This window comes from Drosophila navojoa, chromosome 2, assembly GCF_054131105.1.
Source record: "Drosophila navojoa isolate 15081-1374.11 chromosome 2, UAZ_NAV_1.0, whole genome shotgun sequence".
NCBI lineage: Eukaryota > Metazoa > Arthropoda > Insecta > Diptera > Drosophilidae > Drosophila > Drosophila navojoa.
The window spans coordinates 9,819,689-9,841,449 of NC_142890.1; the positions used below are offsets into that span (position 1 = coordinate 9,819,689).

The 21,761-nt window shown below is 39.9% G+C and overlaps 5 protein-coding genes across 6 annotated transcripts in view; 2 read left to right on the top strand and 3 right to left on the bottom strand.

Moving 5' to 3' along the window:
- Positions 1-21,761, bottom strand: part of AstA-R2 (Allatostatin A receptor 2) — a 137,712-nt gene that overhangs the window by 461 nt on the left and 115,490 nt on the right. The gene's annotated exons all lie outside the window — the stretch shown is intronic.
- Positions 278-2,041, top strand: LOC108649187 (uncharacterized). Its single transcript, XM_018098208.3, has 5 exons — positions 278-433; positions 490-684; positions 738-956; positions 1,019-1,195; positions 1,256-2,041. Exons 1-5 carry the CDS (start codon positions 292-294, stop codon positions 2,023-2,025), a joined length of 1,503 nt encoding a protein of 500 aa, XP_017953697.2. The 5' UTR covers positions 278-291; the 3' UTR covers positions 2,026-2,041.
- On the bottom strand, positions 6,643-7,043 carry MtnE (Metallothionein E). Its single transcript, XM_030382635.2, has 2 exons — positions 6,927-7,043; positions 6,643-6,862 (listed from the first exon to the last, which is right to left on the bottom strand). The coding sequence occupies exons 1-2, from the start codon at positions 6,949-6,951 to the stop codon at positions 6,762-6,764; spliced, it is 126 nt and encodes a 41-aa protein (XP_030238495.1). The 5' UTR covers positions 6,952-7,043; the 3' UTR covers positions 6,643-6,761.
- MtnD (Metallothionein D) lies at positions 7,266-7,673 on the top strand. Its single transcript, XM_018100908.3, has 2 exons — positions 7,266-7,432; positions 7,529-7,673. Exons 1-2 carry the CDS (start codon positions 7,408-7,410, stop codon positions 7,636-7,638), a joined length of 135 nt encoding a protein of 44 aa, XP_017956397.1. The 5' UTR covers positions 7,266-7,407; the 3' UTR covers positions 7,639-7,673.
- Positions 8,013-21,761, bottom strand: part of Stat92E (Signal transducer and transcription activator Stat92E) — a 148,778-nt gene continuing 135,029 nt past the window's right edge. Inside the window, exons 2-10 of one of the 2 annotated variants that reach the window (XM_089265284.1) lie at positions 15,387-15,633; positions 14,043-15,085; positions 13,487-13,972; positions 13,160-13,429; positions 12,885-13,085; positions 12,517-12,655; positions 11,570-11,896; positions 10,036-10,444; positions 8,013-9,364 (exon numbers count right to left, since the gene is read on the bottom strand). In XM_089265284.1, coding sequence (XP_089121410.1) covers positions 11,626-11,896; positions 12,517-12,655; positions 12,885-13,085; positions 13,160-13,429; positions 13,487-13,972; positions 14,043-15,085; positions 15,387-15,520 — 2,544 coding nt within the window. In that variant the 5' untranslated portion in view covers positions 15,521-15,633 and the 3' untranslated portion in view covers positions 8,013-9,364; positions 10,036-10,444; positions 11,570-11,625. The remainder of the gene's footprint in view (positions 9,365-10,035; positions 10,445-11,569; positions 11,897-12,516; positions 12,656-12,884; positions 13,086-13,159; positions 13,430-13,486; positions 13,973-14,042; positions 15,086-15,386; positions 15,634-21,761) is intronic. The other variant, XM_018104061.2, reaches the window with a different exon arrangement.

Genomic DNA, 21,761 nt, shown 5'->3' on the forward strand with positions numbered 1-21,761 from the left:
ACTCCCACTGCTGCCAAGGCTCCTACTCCTACTGCTGCTAAGGCTCCTACTCCTGCTACTGCTACTTTTAAAGCTCCTACTCCTGCTACTGCTAAGGCTCCTACTCCTGCTGCTACCACTTTTAAAGCTCCTACTCCTGCTACTGCTACTTTTAAAGCTCCTTCTTCTACTGCTGCTAAGGCTCCTACTCCTGCTACTTCTACTGTTAAGGCTCCTACTGCTACGTCTGCTGCTGCCACTGCTCCTACTACTGCTGCTACTCCTGCTCCTGCATCGATTGATCAGCCAATAATGGGCCCGCCAGCAAGAGTTTCATATCGCAGATCTTCGCAGTTGCCGAATACTCCAGCCCAAGAGCCCAGTGATGTTAAGCAACAGCAAAAAATGGAGCCCCAAGCTGTTCCAGCTGAGCCAAATCCAAGAACCAAAGACGGTAAGTTTTAAAATTACAAATTTTGTGCAATTTGATAGTAAACCAAAACTTTATAGTCGATATTAAAAAAGCAAGCACTCCAGGCACAAGGCGTTTATCATTAAATAATTCATATACCAGACCAACACAGCACACGTGGAGGACACCAAGCACCACTCCAAGCACAGCTCCAAACACAGCTCCCAACACAGCTCCCAAAACAGCTCCAAGCACCGCGCCAAGTACAGCTCCAAGCACTCCAAGCAATATCGGTGAGTGTATGCCCAAAATGTTTTTAAATTTGATTGTCACTAGCTAATTGCAGGTGCTCGACGGTTGTCCTTGGAGCCCAAAGTGCTTGAGCCTAAGGCGCTTGATCCTCAAACACAAGCAAATGAGCACAGTGCACAGCCCTATCGAAGATCATCTCAATACTTGACGCCATCCCAGTATAAATATCAGCACCATCAAAGCGATGGCAATCAAATGCAGCGACGGCATTCCATTAATAGCTCAAGTCCTCAACTGCCGGGGTATTCGCCCAGTGAGTAACTGTTATTTCTACCAACACAATTTAGAAGAACTTACAGAAGAACTCTCTTGCAGTGCCTCCACAGCCAGGGCTCCCAACTCAGTCCACAGCAGCACCCACGACGCAGCCATATCGTAGATCATCGCAGTGCTTTCCAACACCGAGCGATCCTAATACCTTTCGGTACGATTACAATGATAAGGCAAAGAACAAGGCTGCTGATTCGATTCAGCACTCTAGCAAGAAGACTGGTATGTCATACATTTATTTATAAATTTTCTAGAGAATAATATACAATAATTTCTTTAAAGAACATCTTCGTAGGCGAACATATGGCCCACCAAGTCACCTTATATCGTCCTCCGACTTGGATGACAAAAACATTTTGTACATACGCAATCTGAGTATGGAGATTGTGCACCACCAGGTATTTGAGCTGTTCAGCTCCTTTGGCAATCTGAAGCGTGTCTACGTGCATCAACGCTCCGATAACTACAAGTACGCGATGATAATTTACATTAGTGAAGAGTCCGTGAAACGAGCCCTGTCTGCCAATCCGCATAGGCTGAACGACAAGAAATACATTTGCCAGCAGGCCAACCCCTGGCACTTGGGGCACTTCAAAATCGACAGCCAACTGTCTGCATCCATAGATACAACAAACTCCCGAGATCGGTTCCGAATGCGACTACCTTACGGCGTCGTAATGCGCTCTTATTTTTACGAGTCGCATCCAAGCCCAAGCCAGAGCAGCAGAGCTGATGGCGAGCCGAAGAAAAGATCTGCCCTGCTGCCGAACCTCTGCTTGGCCCTCTTACATTACACAGACACTAAGCAGCCCCTACCAAAGTCTGAATGCAAAACGGAGCCAGCGCCAGTGATGAGCTATCAACAGCAGCTCTTTGCCGGCATGGACAAGAGCTACAGGTTTGAGCGCCACAGCTACACGAATTTCGTGGCCTACCAGAAGAAGCCTGGCCACTACGAATCGGTGCCCATCGACCTTGAAGTGGGACTGACAGCTATAGCCTATGCAGATATTCGCGATAAGCTAGAGTTAATATCATTTCATTATCGCTGACAATGCAAAATGAGTAAAGTAACCTCTTTCCTCAGATTTTCTCTATATTTAAGTTTATTTTATGCACCGACTTCGCTCTTTTATATGCTGATAAGATTTTGCCCCATTGGGCCCGTTCCGCTCCTGTGCTTATGTGCACTTATGTATTTGTGTAATGCTGATGGGGCTCGTTTGCTGTGCTGGCAAGTGAAACCGTATAATTTGAGCATCATGTTGATGCACTTATCAGTGCGAAGCTGCTTGCCAAGTGCAAGCCAAGCCAGTGCAATAGATAAACATCAAGAGCAGGCAGCTGGAACCGCGTTACTCTTTGGCTTTGCCATTGCTGGGCACACCCGGAATGCAGTCGGAAGCGCGTTGGAGCAATTGCAACAACATGCGATGTGGCACTTGCATACTTATGGCATCATCTCCATTGAGCCATTGCTTATTAAAACATCCCCCGTCCTGGTACCGCAGCTGATGCTGCTCTGGGGCTGGGATGCAGCGTGTGTGATTTTTACAGTAGAGCCATTCGCTTTGATTGCTTTTGGACAACGCGTCGTATGATTGTTTCTGGAGCACTCTTGCTGGGATTAGGGTCTGCAGCGCGTCACTAAGTGACTCAAGTGCGAGCGTGCAACTCGCATTGGACGTGGCAAAATTGATTTGTGCACGTGTGCAGTTAGCTAATGAGCCGAGCAGGAGCGGACATTGCTCCAGTGGAGCTCACGCAGCTGCATAGCTAAAGCGTCACAAGACATTGCGCAATTGCCAGCGTAATGGCACTGCCTGCCTCTAGAATCTGGTGGCTGACAGCTGAGCGCGTGCACAGGACAACTGACAGCGGGTGGCCTCAGCTGTTTGCGTGGCTCGGCTAATTAACAATACAACAAAATGAACAGAGAGATAGAGTGAGAGAGAAAGAGAGAGCAAAAGCATGCAGTGAGGCAGGTTAACTCGCTCTGAACATGTTACAGCATTAAAATTTAACGTAAGGCTAATGACTACCTGGTTAGAAGACAATGTAACTCGGATAAGGATAGGGCTCTGTACAACCCGAATGCCCTAATGAGCTGCAAAAATAGCTGAACGAAACACCAGAAAGCTTTTGGCAACAATCATTAAATTTTACTGCACTCTATATACAATTTAAACTCTTGATTATGTATTTAATTAATTAATATTATTTAAAAATTTGCAACTAGATTTACATGTTAGAACTTTGAATTTCATTTTGAGCTGAATTTTATTTTTAATTTATATACATACCCAATCATGTTGGTCTCTCATATCAAATATTTTACAGAATAGATATTAAAAATTTTATATATATTTGCATTTATTTATATATATGTCTACACCTTTCACTCTTTTAATATTTATATATTAATAAAGTTTTTGATATTTTTTAATGTATTTAAATCCATAAAGCTGCATGCTCTTGAGCCACATGAGCATCTGAAGTAAATGATTTAAGTCTCAAGAGCACCCAGTATAGATGATAATCCCACTTAATACTTTAATGCCAGTTATAACTAAGGTCTGCTATCACACGTAGTACGTTTCATACAAATTGCTGGACATTGCAGCTATTGTCATTAGGTGCTGATGGCCTGGGCTTGCCTTGGCCAACGTCAGCGATGCAGTCGTGCATCCCAAATTGCTGTCAACAAAGTTGGTCAACGGCCAGTCAATACTGGGCTAGGCAGGACATCCGGGCCGATAGTTGAGACGCGCCCAGGATGTGACGCTTAATGTGTTTGCTAAAGCCAAAGACATTCACGCAGTCATCAGGCACATGCTTTGTCTCTCTTTGTGTGTGTGTGTGTGTGTGGCGGAAAGTGTTTTGGGAAATCAGCGACAAATCGAAAACGAAATGAGTTTTTGTTAAATGTTAAATGACGAGCGAAAACGTAGCTCTGATTACTCATTTGGGAACGCTGAAATCGAACGGCAGTAAATCACAATAGTTCGCAAATAGTTCGCACTTCAGGCCAAAGTCAGCTGAGCTTTAAGACTTCTGTGTATTCGGTGAGGCAAGTAACATGAATTATAAATTAAAATATACATTTTTAATGCAAAATGTTGGCAACTTCAGCAGTCACGTCGTCGACTCATGCCCGATGCCTGGCACTCTGCTAGGGATACCAAAGAGATTTACAAATTTGGCAAAAATGGCTAAGATTTATAGTGGCCAAAGGCGAGTGGATCCCACAGCGTTAGCAGTGCGTGTTGTTTGGCAAAAGTTGTTCGGCAACATTTAAGCGCAATTTTCCTTTATTTTTCAGCTCAGCGCAGCAACTGTGGAAATTAGCAGCTGTTGTGGCAGACACCAAAGGAACTATGCGTATTTTTTGCCAAGGCCACCTGCGAAAAGTTGAAAATATATTTCGTTGTTCCGGCTGTTGTTGTTGTTATTGTTGGCAGGCAACAACTAATCTGTTAATTTATGTTGAAAAGTTCAGCAAGTTTTGAAGCGCTTAGCAAACAAAATGCAATAAATTATTAAGAATATTGCAAGAGCGTAAGAGAGAGAGACAGAGAGAGAGCAGGAGACTTGGTGGAATTTTTGTGCATTTCATTAATTTACGTTTGTTTGCCAACTACAAGTGTAAAGGTGTCTGTGTGTGCATGTGTGTGTGTATATGTTTGTTCTCAGCACTGTTTGATTTCAACACTTGGCCGCAACAATAGAAAAACTCGAGCCAGCCAAAAGGCAAAAGTCACACGCAAAAGATAAACATGCTCAGCAACGAGTCCAACGTAGTCCTCAGCCCAGCCCTCAGCCATCGAAGCCAGCCGAAAGCCACTCCTAGCCAGCTGCATGGCCCTGGAACGTGCCCAAGTCTAAAGTGGCTAACGAAAAGTTAAAATGTTCTTATGCATAAGTGATGCGACGTCACATTCTTTTCATGGACTCGCAACTCGCACTCGCAGTGACTTTGGCTCTCTGACTCCTGCTCCGGCTCCGGCTCCTGCTCCGGCTTCTGCTCGTGCTGTCGGCTCTCGTTCAGCTGCTGGCGACAAAGCGCTCACGAAGTGCCCGCATTGCAGTTGTTTCGCTTCTTTGCTGTCCCGGCCAGTGGCGCCTTTTTTGACTGCAGCATGAAAACTTAATGCCGTAATTAACTGTTTGCGTTTGTGTTTAAAGGCCGCGACAGCGAATTAAATGGCTCGCAGTATCGCGTATACGCAGCGTGTGGCTTAAGCCGCAACTTCCCCAACAACGAATCGCACTCGCAATCAACATCGCCATCGCCCTGACCCGCTTGCGGCTGCATCTCACGCCGACTTGGACCTCGTGTTCAGGTATTGCCATTTGTATGCGGGCCTGAAGCCAAACCAAGCCAAAAATAACCCGTAACGAATTTCTCGCGCTTTTTTTGTTTCTCCAACATTATCAGCACAAATCTGAAATGCCGTGACAACAAACTTCCGCTGACTGTCCAATACAAAAAAAAGTTAAAAAAAAAAAAAAAACACAGCTAAAAAAAGTTTAAAAAAATAAATAAATACTCGACTAAAAAATACCCTGATAAAGGGAAAATTTATTAGTTTTTTTTTTTCAAGTTTTTACAGTCTACTATTTTTTTATTTTTATACATCTTTTAATTATGAATTTAAAAAAATATATATATTTATATATGTCTTTATATATATAAGCTTATATTATTTATATTTTCTACTTGAATTCAAGTTCCACATTCATTAATAAGGAATGCTTCAATAGCTTAAGTAGTTTACCTTTTGTTTACCTCGGGTTTACTATTAGAAATAGTTAGATAGAAATTAAATTGCTTCGATTATAGATTTAGTTATTGCCAAAAAATGCTGAGAGGATTTCCTTTCTCTTCTATTTATTTCTGTTTTTTTTTTTTTCACATATCCGTATGTCATGCGAATGGCAAGCAAATCGAGTGCCACAGACATTTCGACTAGCAGCCGTCCAGGAAATGGCTGTAAAAACATTTGAGCTCGAATTTCCCCCCATAGAAATTAAGTTTGATGACTTTGCGCAAACAGCAAGCTGCAGAGCGCGATTTCATTTCCGACGCTTTAACACTATTAAAAACGCTGAAATTGAAAATGTTGCTGCTAGGTTTGAGGACAAGGTCTTGACTCACCAGTTTGGGCCAGCGTAATGCAATTGTCAATTGCAATTAGTGCGCTTAATGCACTTTTTGGATACATTCGTGTTTACCGTCTCGCCTCAAAACCGAAACGGACCGCACCGCCCCGCCTCCCTCCCCCCTAAATGTCTGTCAACCTGTCATGCAATCAGCGTACCCAAGAGCTGCTCGCACACTTATATGCCATGAACAGTAGCAGTTGTACAAGGACTCGCCCGGCCACCTGCCCACTCGCCGCCAGCCTGCAGACTGCGTCGACTTGAGCGTCCTTCAGCTGAACGATGATACTTTAGCTCGTTGAGTAGACACACACATTGTGGCTGCATAATTGTTGAGTGCATTGCTTGGCTGCAAATTAAACAAGTTTTTTGCCCACAACTAGCACAAATAATCACATTTTTAGAGTATTCCAAATTTTAATGGCACCCTTGAATGACTTGTGAAACGAATGCAAAGCCTCTATGCCTCTCCAGAGTCTCACTTAATTACCATTCACATAAGTAAATTTATTTAACTATTAAATATATAATTTATTTAGCATCCTTTCGAACAATCAGTCGGAGATTTCAGTGTGGAACTACAATATAGACTTCTATGAAGCGCTGCTTGTCTCATCTGCTCATCTCATTTGGTCTGGCAGCACTTGGGGGCCGTCTTGCCGGCGCATTGGCATTGCTGGTTTCCGGCGCAGCTGCTGCCGCATTTGCCGGACGTGCACTGGCAGTCTAGAAGCAGGATTGAGCTCATTAATGGAGACCATCACTCGATGAGGGAATAGACTCTACTCACTGTTTCCGCATCCTTTGCAAGGCATTTTCACTTTAGTATTTTTATTTTGCACTTTTTCACAATGGAATGGCCAACACAACGATTGCTGTTGATTTACTGTTGTTCAATGTGCTCACAGCGCCGCCTTTTATATCGCCACGCCAAGCTGATAAGCCACAAAAAAAAAAAAAAAAACAACAACAACAAGAAAAGAAGCCGTGCGCAGCTGTATGCGTGAATCGTGCGCAAAACTAAATACGCTGATATCAGGTCGGCTACGCAATTTTGCGCACGCCCTGATAAGCCGGCTATGTGTGTGCGCTTAGTACTTGCTAATTGATCACTGATAACTCTTTTTATCCCACCACAAATGGTGTGCAAAAGACCGACTGCATTCCCTCGAAATCTATAAAATGCCAGCGACAGCGAGCCGAGTCAACAAAGTCAGCGAGAACATCGTGTCGAACACACTTGTAAACACAGCGATATAAACAAACAGAAAATGGGTTGCAAAGCTTGTGAGACCAGTGAGTACATACATACATACATATATACATATATATGAATAAACAACGTCGGATAAGTATTACAAATAACAAAAATAACGGCATCGTTCCTCACAGACTGCCAGTGCTCGGCCAGCAAGTGCGGCGACAACTGCCCCTGCAGCCAGCAATGCAAATGCGCCTGCAAGAACGGACCCAAGGACAAGTGCTGCTCCAACAAAAATTGATTACAGATTATAAATAAATATGCTATATATACATAGGTCTACTGATACATTGATGCACGCCAATTGACTACTGACAATAAAAAAGAAGAATATGTAAATTTTAATTTGTTTCTTTTAGCAATTTTTTTTTTAGCATTTTCAGCGAAGAAAACCTTACAAGATATTTACCACTAACAACACAGTAAAAATAAAGATTTCCATATTCTTAAGTGTACTCATATTCATTATCAATTTCTATCAAAATAGAATGATTATCATCTCAAAATTTCCTTCATTGATATAGTTATAATTCATTGGGGTTTATCTAAGACAAATTCAAGTCTCTTAAATTCATTTAAGATCAGATATACAATAAACGAAAACACTCTTGCATATTATGTTAAAAATCAAATCTTTATTGGCCATTTTGACAAGAATAGTTCTTTAGTTCTTTCAATTCGTATATTGCTTACACTTAAAAAAATAACTCCATTTTTATCAATAAATGTGCACATTTTCAAAAATATTTCCCAATTTCAGAGTGACTGTTGTGTGGTGTATGTATGTCTGTGTGTATATATGTATGTGTGTGTGTGTGTGTGCTTGTGTATTTTTTGGGAATGCGTGCGCGAGTTGTAATTTATATTTAAACATTTAATTGAAATTGAAAACTTTACGCTCAACACGAACACACATAAAGAGTTTGTCGTTGCTCAATTCAAATTTGCTTTAGCAGCTGCACAAAAATGTGTAATTAACTTCGTTGGTTTTTAAATCTTTGTATATATATATTTTTGTTTGTTTGTATATATATAGTGTGTATATATTTATTGATTAAGTTGGGTTACTTAGAAGTATTATAAAATTCTTACAGTTTCACATTAAAAGCTTAATTGTTTACACAAAAAAATAGTATTTATTTCGTATATCATTTTCATCCTTATCGTCCCGTCTACGTTTCATCTGCTTATCGTTTCTCATGCTTTTGTGTCCTTGGCGTGAGCGACAGAAGCAACAGTTGTTTATATATATATGGTTTTTTTTTCTTTTTTTTTTGTATATTTTTTTAACGCATTTTTAATGCAATGCACACTTTGTCCTTAACGAAAATCATATCAAATATAGTACATAAATGAAATTTGTTTGCATTTGCAGCATGGAAGCCAATGAAAAAGGATTTATACATAAAGCAATTCATATATAGACATATATGTAGATACATATACATATATATGCATGCATATACAGATATTAATATGTATATAATACGTACGTACGTAATGTATAACGTATAACTAAAATGAGCACAATTGAGGTACATTTGTGTCCCAAAACTAAATAACTTAAACGTATACAAAATAAACGATTTAAAATTATAATAAAACTCACAAATTTAGATTCAACAAATATACGTAGTTACAAAAGGAAACTAACTAAATTCACGTGCTCTTCATGTCACGCAATCCATTAAAATTAAATCATTTTCATTACAGACATTTGACAAAATTGACAAAGTCGTGTCGAAAACACCCACACACACGCACACACTTGCAAATCGTGTATATGAAATGCATATACATATTTAAGCACAATTTAAAATCTTAATATCTGGGTATACCATGTGCGTGTGTGTGTGTTTGAGTTGTGTGTGGGTGTTTGTGTGTGTGTGTGTGTGTGTTGAAGTGCCGCAATTTGCATGCATTGCTCTTGTCGTTTAGTTGATTCGTTTTTTGGCGTTTCACAAATGCTGTAAGAATAAATAAAATCATGTTTAATAATTGGAAAACCAAACAGTTAGCATAAACACTTAACCACATTTAACATTTAGATGAAATTCCATTTCAAAAATTTACTTTCCATTTTTGTAAAGTTTTTTCCTTTTTTTTATACATACAACTAGATAAACATACATATAAATATATTTTGACTATGTGTAAATTCGTATACAATCCGTTCCTCAGTTCAAACTCAATTTCTGATCTAGTCTATCAGAGGGCCAATACATATAGCCGACTACTGAAACCAGCTTTTTATTTGCGTCACTCCAAATAGATATTTGTATATATATAAACTATTTTTATTTTTTTAAATACATTCAACAATATAAATTCGAATAGACGATAAACATTTGATAAAATTGTTGAATAAAATTTTTATAAAACACTTTCCATTTACTTAAGCTGTTGACTATTAATATATCATCTATCGTTTCGAGTGTATTTGTGTTCGTGTGTTTGTATATAATACGCTTACAAAGGTAACTTCAAGTGTTTCTACGCATTGGAGATCACAACCACAAATTCTTCTCCTTAATTTATTGTGTATTTACGGGCTACCGAAATATATGTATGTATATGTATATATATGTGTGTGTGTATGCCTTGTATAAATATAACGACAAATAAATGATATACATACCAAAAATAAAACACATGCCACAATGATGCATTCCAAACATGTCAAATTTACATTTGGATTCAAAGAGTTTGATAAGTTAAAGTCGATGTGCCCGATTTTGTGTGAATTGTAGAATATATGTATTGGTTGATTGATTACAGTAAACATCTAATGGACGTCGTTAATAGCGGCAAATTCTTGAAAACACGTATAGGATTCACTTGTTTTGCGTGATTTCATTAAACATTTCTCGTTTTTTGTTTTCTTCACATACATTCTATATATATTTAATTTGCGAATATATATATATATATATTTATACATATATATGTATATATATAAATACGTCGTATGCGTTGAATAGGCTTATAGTTTATACACATCAAAATTCTGCATCGTATCAAAGTCCGTCATGGGAAAATCACTACCACTAAAATTGAATGAAATATAAAAATAGAAAATCAAAATTAATAAAACAAATAAATCGATGCAATGAAAACAGCATTCGCATGAGTGATGCCAAAAAAAAAAAATGTATATATTTATAAGTATGTATGAGTCATGTGAATGAATCAGAAAATGATGTTAGTTGTGACTGAAACGAATAATGTATTTAGTAAATAGGAAGTACTAAAGAAATGTGACAAAAGGTGTATGAGTAAACAGCTCTTAATCTACAGAAATGGAGCCCCCCCGCCTACATCTAAGGCAATCGATTCTCGTGCCAATTGAATAACATTAACAACAATAACATCAAGTTTCATCTAGTGATGGTAACAACAATTACGAACAAACATAATAAAGAGGCATATAAAATGCAAAAAATATACATGCAATCAACTTGTTTATTGTATATATATATATATATATAAGTGTATTGAGAGCGAGAGAGAGAGAGAGAGGTATGGTATCTAAATCCAAAGAAGCCTCAAAAAGCAGTTGCTTGCAATTGTTGTCTATTATTGTATTCATTGCAGTGGATGTTCTTTTGGCATTTACAAATGCATGATGGTGCTATTCTGTAAGCTGCGATTATATCAAAAGTTAGAGTTTAGTTACATTAGATATCGATTAAATAGTATATATATAGAATTGTATATTGGATATTTATGGCTGCTGACTGAAAAAAAGCTTAAAAAGATGGCAATACTTTGAAGTAGAACAACTAGGGCGAACAAAACCAAATTTTACTTTTTTTTTTATGTCTGAACTCAGATTGGAGCGCCCTAAGTTTGAGAGTTAGTAAAGGAGGCAGCGACAGCGGGCATTTCAAATGAATGTGCTTGTGGCAAGTGGCGAGTGGCGAGTGGCGAGTGGCGAGTGGCGAGTGACGAGTGGGCGTGCAGTGATGAATGTATTTACTTTAGTTTCTTTATACATTTTTGAGCGACCAGAATGGGCACGCTGTTAGAGCTGTGAGCAAACGAATGATGAGAATCGAGAATCGAATTGTTGGCTTGATTTGTTTGTTTCATTTTGCTGGGTGATATTAATGCGATTGCGAATGCGATTGGTACATAAATATATTGATAGATATGTAGGTATCAAACAGTACCTTTCGGTAAGAGGCAACACCCAAACTAGCCGGCAATTCGAATTTGCATTATGTTCTTAGTATTGCACCGTTTGATTGTGGGGCGATGGCACGGCATATGTTGATTTAGTTTGCATCATCCACTGCGCTTCTTGCCCATTGGCGCACACATTGTATATGGTGTGACTTATCTGATCCAGTATGGGATCGTCTGGCGCCGTATTGTTGACATAATTCTCGAGCGCACGCGCCACAATGCCATCATCTGAATCAGAATCATCCTTGTAATAGGATGTGGTTGCGACGCTCGATGGATTACAAGACATGATGCCACTACGCGGAGAATAACTGGATGGGCACGGCACCACAACACCGAGTGTTTGCACAACAAATCAAAAACGCATAAAAGTAGAAAATGAAAATAAACAAAGAGTAGATAGAGTAAGTAAGATAGTATTTTACCACAGCTGCGTAGCACGATTCTTGTTCACTTTATTGTTGATATTATTAAACTAATCAAAACATAAAAACAATACAAATAAATAAATATTCCAAAAAACATAAACAATTAGCGCCAGCGATCAGATTTTTTTTTTTTTTTTTTGTAGACTTGTTAAACAGTGTTGGTATCGCTTTATTTTGTTTATATTTCCCTCTCGATTTCAAAGTATTGCAATCTAATCAAACTCTTGGAAATAGTTATAGGCCAAATAAAATAAATACAAATTAAAATGCAGTTAGGACTGCAAGGAAATGAAAGCCCGCCTTGCGGGGTTGGTTTTGAATTTGGGTTGGGGTGCACTGCCCAAAGTAAATACAAGTAAGAACCAAAACCACATATATAAATATATAAATAAAAAATAAATAAAAAAAAAAAAACAGAAGTTAAATAAACAATAGAAAAAGTCGGCCAAAGAGACTCTAGATGTCCAATGAGATGTCGATGAAGTCGACCATGCAAAACTTACTTTCCCATCGACATGCTATCCTGCGGCGGTGACTGCATTGAGTGATGGGGCGTGCCACTGATGGAGCCCGTATCCCCACTGGTACGCACCTGCACGCGTATCGTGCTGGGAACATATCCATCGACGCGGGGCGTTGGTTCTGTGCAGGTTAAAAAAAGGAGTCAATTTGTTAATGCGTGTGAGTGCTACGAAGGATACCCAAGTTGATTTGTTTGACATTTACACTTCGCATTACAAATTTGGAAAGAGTTAAACAAACCAATTGTTATAAAACATTCACAATGCTCGTCTGTTGTCAAACAATATCAACTCAAGGCATTCCTTTTATAAGCAATTCAATTGGAATTTTGTTTGGCTTGCAGCCGTACCAGCGCGCTGTGTATAAAAGTCGCCAAAAGCGAGATCGCGATCCAATGGCTGCACATTGACGTCGGTCGGGTGCAGGCAGCGCAGCATATCCAGATCGCGTATGCGATCAGCCAAATTGAGTATCTGGAAATCCCGTGCAGTCCATGGCGAAAGCATAGTCACCGATCCACACGCGTTCACATAGGCAATTGTGACGCCACCTAAAAAAAAAACCACATTGATATTCAAATTTATTAAGAAAGCGTTCTTGGCCAACCATATTGAATATACGCACCCAATTCACTATCGGAGAAACGCAACAGAAATGTGCCAATGCCAGTAACGGCGCGCAAGAGATCGTCGTGTGCCTTGGCCTTGTTAATGAAGCCCGTAATGCGGCCGGCTTTCCACATGGATAACAAGTGGTCTTTGGTCAGCTTCATAATGGCAAAGAACCATTCCCAGAAAGTGAAAGTACGATCCGGCAGTGGCTCCTTACAAAATTGATTCCATGAAATATACTCATTGCGCTCGCCGGCAATATTATCACGCTGCAGCTTCTCGACTGAGTAGATAAAGATATTAATGTATTTTTAAGTGAAAGTATGAAGGGTTGACCTACATAAAAACTCCAAGTTCTCCGCTGTCAGGGCGCGCTGTGTGCAGGAGCCGAATTTGGTGTTGAGTGCGACTGACAACTGACGCCAAGTGACGCGATCTGTGACCACGAACGGATCACGCACAATATCTGCAAATGCATTGTCCCAAGTAATGGTGGCCCACGATTGCGGCTCCTGGTTGCCATGAACGATAACCACCACCGGCAGCGACAGTGTCCAGACGCGAATCTGATAGTCATTCACTGTTGTGGTCGCATAGAAGAATAATGCAAACTTTTCATCCATGACGCTTTCGGTGCCCTTCTTCTCGGCGCGCTTGATCTTCTTGAGCTGCATGTTTCTAAAGCTTGCGGAGAATACATGACTGCTCTGCTGATACTCCATGGTGCTGGAGCAGTTCTGTATCTCGCCCGACGACTGTCCAGCGAGGCTGCCATTGGTCACATCCATATGTGTGCCGCGCGTAACAAAGCGCTGTGCCTGCAACTCTGCAAAGGTAATGCACCAGCAAATAGGTTATTTGAGATGTGATTGCAGGGAGGAGAGAAATCCACTTACCAGACATTATAATACACTCGACTGTGGGCGGATTCATGTGTATGCCCAGCTGTGACCCAAGCAGCCAACGCACTGACGCCGCAAAGCGTGTGTTTGTCTTCATCACCTGCGGCGGCTGTTTGTCCACAATGAAGGCAGAGCACACTAGATTCTTTTGTGCCACCTGCACTTGCTCGAGCAGACAGTTCAGATCGGGATCATCGTTTACGATGCGCACCAGGAGCGTCTCCTTGACAGCCGTCAGCAGATGGGTGACAAACGATTCGAGCAGCTCAAAGCACCGCTGTATGTCATCCAGCATATTCTCGCTAAACTGTGCTCCATTGCCGGCTAGGGCCTGTTGGCGCCGCCAGTTCTTAAGCTCCGTTATGACCAAATCTTGCAGTTGATCGTAAAACATAAAGCTGCGTCGCAGCCTGGCCACCAGGGCGGCCTTGTCCTCAATCAAACTCTTGAACAGACGTTCCGCGTCGGGCGAATTGGGTGCGTTAAGCATATAGCGATAGTTCTGCACCAAAACTTTCAGACTTTCCGAGCATGTGGTGAATTCGTTGAAGCTTTGGAATATCTGATTATGTACTTCATACAACTCCATTTTAGCTGGGCCCACTCTGCCGGGCGCAGCGGTCTCGGCCATATTATGCATTAGTCCAGCTGGCATGCCACCAGCCACTGGGGATACTCCGGTACCGGCAACACCTAACAAATCACTAGCATCGACATAGCCAGTGTTCATACCAACGGCTGCGGCAACTGCGGCATTGTTCATGTTATATGTGTTCAGCGGCATCGATTGGCCTGCGCTGGCAACGGCGACACTCTTCTCGGCTGCTAACTGCAGTTCCTTCTGCACTCCGCTGCGCAGATGCGTATATAGCTCAAGGGCCGGGGTGCGTTGGATCAGCGCGCAGAGCTCAACCAGACGATACTTTAGCACCTGATCACTGGCGCGTGTTGATAAAAGCTTCTGCTGCAGATCCTCAATGAACTTGACGGCAACGAGTTCCAATTGATTTGTCGAATTGGGAGTTATCTGCTCAGACCTGTTGGGCAACACAGAAACGGAAAGAAAAAGAATGTTCTCATTAGAATGCTATATAAAAGTCTGTTAAAATTTATCTGATTTAAATGTATATTATTCTTTTTTGAGTGCAGCTTCAGATTTTTTTTTAACAATTAATCGAAATATTGCCCATGAATAGAAATACCTTCTAAGTAGAATATAGGAAAACGCTTATGAATAAATATTTACAGCCCATACCCGTGCCTAGCTGAATACCTTGGTATCACCCACAGATCCGGCAAAGAATCGCCACTCTGAGAACACCCGGGACAACTACTCACATTATTCTGTCTTCGATCCAGGGCGCCAAGCAGAGGCGCAGGTCGTACAGACCCTTCTTATTGTAGTAAGCCGCCATGCGCTGCTCGCAGTCGGCATGGCTCGAGATGCGCTTCCACAGACTCATGCTGCTCATATGGTTTATTGGTTTGGATGAATATGGATGGGATGTTAGCGAGAGCGAAGCAGCTGTTACATGTGCTGCAACCAGGATGCAATGACAGGGATACGGCTGACAATATATGCTTTCTTTCTGTTTTCTTTTTTTTTGCTATTTATGTTTGCTTCAATTGTTTGTTATTCGCTTCTGATTTTGATCGATTTGTCATGCAATTTAATTTGGTAATTGTTTAATGCATTTTTGCGAGGCTCTCTGGCTGCTTGGTGGTGGCGGCGGCGATGACCTGGCCAAGGTCCAGCTGCTGGCTTCCACAAGCGAATCGGAAGTTGGATTCGTCCATAAAATTCACACACACGGAATGTTTGGTATGAATGGTAATGGATCGAAAAAATAAACTATAAATAAAATATACATATAAGCATATAAGTGGCAAGGATAACATGAGAGGCAGGATATTAAATGTATGTTTCTATGTATGTATGTGTGTGTGTGTATGGAGATGTGTGAGTGAGTGTGCGAACATGTACTTTGCATGTGCTAAGCGCCCTTATCAAAAATTCATTTGCACTAGCCCTATTCATCTATGAGAAGCTTTTGCAATCAAATGTTTTGTGAATGCACAGCAATGCCAAAGCTAAAGCTAATCAATGCCAAAAACAAAATCTCTTAGGTAATCTTATGAGATTTCCAGCGAAAATACAAATGTATGTTTCACAATTCCTTGAATTCAGTTTCGTTCTCAGTTATTGTTCAAGATATTTAAGTACTTTCTTTGGATTCACCACTGTTATTCTTGTGCTATTATTTACTAAAACATTCCTGCTCAGTTCAAATTAATATATAAATTAGCTTTCGTTATTTATACTCTAAGCTGCAACCCGATTTGCCAACGTCAGAACTTTCAACATTCTCCATGGCTCACATTACAAAGTCCAAATGGAATTTATGTTTCAGCATTCCATCCTTTGAATATGGCTTGTATAACAATGTGGGCAGAGCGGGATGTTTTCCAAACAAGCGAAATAAAGCTCCATTGCTGACGCACTTTGCGTCCAACTATAACAGAGCTCGTCAAAAGAAGCGCCATTGGGTGTATGTGTGTGTGTGTACGAGTGTGTGTGTGTTTCTATGGTTGTTGCGTGTGCTGTGGTACAGAGCTTATGGCAGAGAAGAGATACGACAGAGCCATGTGCTAACAAAACACAACTTTAATTACCATAACAAAAATAATGGCGAAAGGCAAACAATGCGACAACAACTCGCACAACAGTGAGAAAATAAACAAAACGCAGCCAGAATGGAGGCAAATATCTGACGCACCCCTATGGAAAGGTGCACGGTGTTGGACACTGGGACGGCTGGACAGGTGTAACAATTAATTGTGCGCCTTTTAGCAAGATCATTTGGCGTTCAGTGGCGCACAGTTTATGCTCGTTGTATCGTCGTGTGGGGGACACACTAAAACGTGATCGCCCGAGAAACAAACAGCAGACGGGAACAACAACAACAGACACAACGAGCCCCCGGTAACCCGACGTCCCCAGCAGAAGAACGACTCATGCCCAGACGTTTGTTTGCCTTTGTGGTCGATACGCTAATTTTCGTAGTTCTCTAGAAAAAAAGGGACAACAACGTGAGCACAGCGCACGTAGCAAATATGAATGGCCCGAGAAATGGCCAAACAAGCCAAACCAGTCCGACGAGGCTCTGAAAGAGAGCAGTCCGCAGCCGTAACAAAAATTAGATAGAAATCAAAATCCACACACATATACACACACACAAAACAAACACACGCACACAATGAAATACGGCAGGCTGTAGAGATGGAAGCGACTGTAGAGACGTGACACGATGTGAGGAGAATTCATGCTTAGGATCTGGTTTGATATCACACAACAGGTAACTCAAATCCAAGTTTAATCGATCAAAACCAAATATAAGCAATTATATAATCAGGTACTAAAACTTACAGGATTTATCTTTTCTCAATCATAGACATCAACAATCCAAAATTTCACCTCACGAATGCTCGCTCTCTCGCATCTCTATGCAACCAAAAGGGACAACAGCAACAGCGATATAAAAACAGGTCATGCCCGTGTCGTGTGTGTTACCTGCTGCACAAGTCTGGCTCTGGTCGACTATCAAAACCGATCGGATGTGCGGCTGACTAGAGAGTCGAAAGCCCGCGGCGACTCCGCTTAGGTAGCCAAACGATATTGTGTGCAGGTTTATCTACGATTCATGACTTTTTTTTCCTACTCGTTGGTTTACTTTCTGCCTCTGCTGGCGTTCTACCGACTGGTTAGTAGTTCAAGGCTGCTGCTTCAGCTGCTGCTGCTGCTGCTCCACACAATGCAAATGCGAGTTCAGTGGAAATTATTGCTGATGTTATTGTTGTTATTAATGAAAATATTCCGTTGGTATTTGTTACGGCTTCGTGTGGGTCTCTAACAAAATGGCTGCATTTACTTACGACCTTGAACGTTTTTTGCTATGCAAATTGGGCTATAAAAATTATGTACATATCCAAATATACATTTATATATATGTATATATATATTCCTTTGTGGCAGCCAACAGCCCAGCCACCCACCGGGCGGGACCAAGTGAGCAAGTGAGCGTCGTATTCCTTTCAATGTTTATTTGTTTGTTTGTTTTATTTATTTATTGACCCGGTCGGTCTGTTATGATGCGAAATACACCTGCGTCACCTGAGATAAGCAATGTCCCAGCTGACATGTTTATAAATAACGATACAGCACAGGACGCCCGAGTATTAATAGGAATTAAATGTATATCTATGATATATGTGAGTGGGAATATATATGTACATGTATATATCTATATATTTACAAACAAGGGAAATGTGCTCGCAATTTAAGCCAGAAAAGACACCCGTTTAGGAAATTTTAGCCTTGCCTTTTTAACTCTATTCACAAAGGCTGAGGTAATTCAAGCAACTTGTATTACATTTTAAATGTTCTCAAAAGAAAGAAATATTCTTTAAATTGCGAATTTTAAAAATACAATCACTCAATATTACGGCTTCTTGGCCACTTCTGATAAGAATACAACAATCAGAAAAAATAAGCAAGAGATGGATTCTAAAAATGAATCAATTTAAGCGGAAGACGGTGACAATTTGATAAAGAACTCGACCGCTGACTGGGCCAAGCTAACTTCTTATCAGTTGCATTGGCAAAAGTTCAGACACGATCTGAATATTTGGGCTGCTCTTTGGGCACTATGGCATATGCTTATTTCTGGCCGTTTTCCCAGAATTTCATATTTTGCTTAGAAGTTGGCAAAATCAGGCCATTGTCTAAAGCATATAATTAACACAAGCAAATAGCCTGGCAACGCATAATAATTAAATGTGCATATTAATATTTATTATGTATGGATGTGTTTGTTGTTCTGCTCGGCATCCTTGGATAGAGCACATTTTAGCATTCGACCTACAAATATGTGAAGAGCAAGCCAAGCGTGCGACTTCAAAAGCCAAAATATAGAAAGCTATGCCGCCTTTTGTTGTTTACCTGCCATAAAATATGAAATAAAATAAAGCTGAACGAAATCCAGCAACAAAGTTGCCAAAAACATAGTCTGGTTAGATACCGTGGCATACATAATATATTGACGATGAAACGAAGCCAATAAAATTGAATACAAAATAAGTGATCCGAGCGGCAACGCATCAAAAATACTCTCGAGTAAACTCTTTAGGCATTTAAATAAATAAATTATAATTTTTTATAAACCCAACAGAATAAACCACGCAGCAGATTTGATAAAAGATCTCTGTTAACATACATTAACTCATTTAATAATATGTACATGTAAATGTTACTAACAACAGAAAATGTTAAAAGCAATCGTGACAAATCTGTTAGAGCTGTTAGGTGCTTAACATAACAAGCTAATGTTAACAGCACTGAATCTTATCGTTTCAATTCACTTGACCTTTTACTAAGCGGTTAATTAGCCACAATCGGACCAAAACTATCAATAATTCCAAATGGCCATTGGGAAGAGTATACGAATTCGATAACCCGTAGTATTGAGGCGACGGTAGAACATATGTGTGCATTGTATTTGTTTGTATTTAGCCTCAACTGCAGCACAGCGCAGTTGGTTAGGGGCGATAATATTTATAAAGCAATACGTTCATAAAGCGGCCGTACACCGTGCATACGTAAACATTGACCACCCAATTCAATCTGAAATATTTAACGCCTCCAATCGAAGCGAAGCGAAGCGAAGTGAAACGAAACGAATCGAATCAATTTAAAACTTTGTCGTCAATGGGTTAAAAACGTGTCTACACTCTGGTTTACATGCAAAGCAACGAATTCATAAATTCGAATCAGTTTCTCAACAAGGGAGAAACTCGTATCTTTAGATGCGCATTGACGTGTGTATTTCAAAGCAGTTCCAACGAATTACCCTCACTCTTGCACAAATTTACATAAGTAAATTATAAAATTCTAATAGTCATTAGTCAAGCCGATTAATGATCAATAATAAAATGCCAAAATAAGGAAAACATATATTTCGATATATTTACATTTATATGAATGTATACATTTCACATAGTACAGTAGCTAGACCTTGGCCGTCACAAAAGCTTTTGCCAAAATTCATTTTCCGCACAATCCGCTTTTTTCTGGAATTTGTAATATAGTGAAAAACTTATTTAAACAAACTTGGTATGCGATTTTCCAGGAAGCTAGTCTAACCATATTTAGTGTAAGCCTTTAAAATCAAATGCGACATATTGCTGTAGTCAAACAGGTTGACTAGATAACACAGAACTTTTTATAGGGATTTTTATTACCCCTTTGTTTTTTCTATGAAATTGATAAAGAAATAAGCCGCGTTCGTCTCGTCCCTAGTTAAATTTATCAAGCTATTTGCACGCGGCGCTGACATCTCATCAGAATATGTACTTAAAATTGGGATGTTCTTAGAAACAATACAATTTGCGCCTTAAAATGGAAAATGGAAAAGTTTTTGGGCAGCGTTTATGATTGCGATAAACTTACAGCAACAATATAAACCAAACGCGATACGCATATGACGTATGCAAGCTAATAATATACATACATACATATATCAGGTTATTGATAAGACTCAAATGTGGGAGCGAAATGAATTAAACCCAAACACGAGCGGACCCTTGGGTATATTTCAATTGCTCCAATTCTTCACCAATTTTAGCAGCAGAAAAATAAAAATATATCTGAATGTCGGAAATAAGCAAAACTAAATTTACTTTGTAGTCAATAAACAATTGGATGTATTACATGTTGTATATACACACTATTGTGTGTTTGTATAAAAGTCTGTGAGCATACGGAAGTCTTAGCCGCATCTAACCTTAACCTTACCCGATGACTGTCGAAGAGAAATAAGTATTTTCTCCATCTCGTTTTATCTGCTATTGTGAGTTCTTTCTATTCAAACGCCACACGCTAAATAACCTTGAAAATAATAACATTTGCAGAGCACGAAAACTGGCGCAAAGCTCAACCTTGGATGCACGGGCAATGAAAGTAGTTGTTGCTATTGCTGCTGCTGCTGCTGCTGCTGCTGCTGCTTTTGCTGTTACAGTGAAAACTGCGAAACTGGTTTAGCGACTTTTGATTTTCATGCTCGTAACACAATTGACGTCGTTTTCGATCTGTGGAAAGCCCAGCGTGCAATTTGAATAGCATTCAATTAAAAATTGCTGACCACAACGTAAGCAATTAATGCACTCACACATATGTGCATCCAAATATACGTATGAAAATATGTATTTGAAATTTGTATGCAGCTGTTGCTGTATCTATCTCTAGGCAACAAACATACAGGAAAAGAGAGAAAATTGTCGAGAGCAGCGAATGGCAAGAGGTGACTTCAATGCACTTTTAGCTTATGAATAATTGTTTACCAAAGACCAATGAGAGTTAGCTACACACTTCAGCTGATAAGGCAAAGATATCCACAACAAATGCAAACGTTGCGTAAGCAAACGCTAAAGAACATGGGGGAAAATTCATTTGTTGCGGACCTTTAAAAGCAAAATACCCCACTTAAATGTGCATAACAATGAGAATCATTCAAAGGAAAACATGTTTTATGAATTATATAATAGTCATTCTCCTAATCTATTCATATGCTATTGATCTATTTTAAAAAGATTTCACAACACTTCTTAATTTTTTTCATTCTGATTCACAACTTATATTGTAAAAAGTACCGCAAGTTC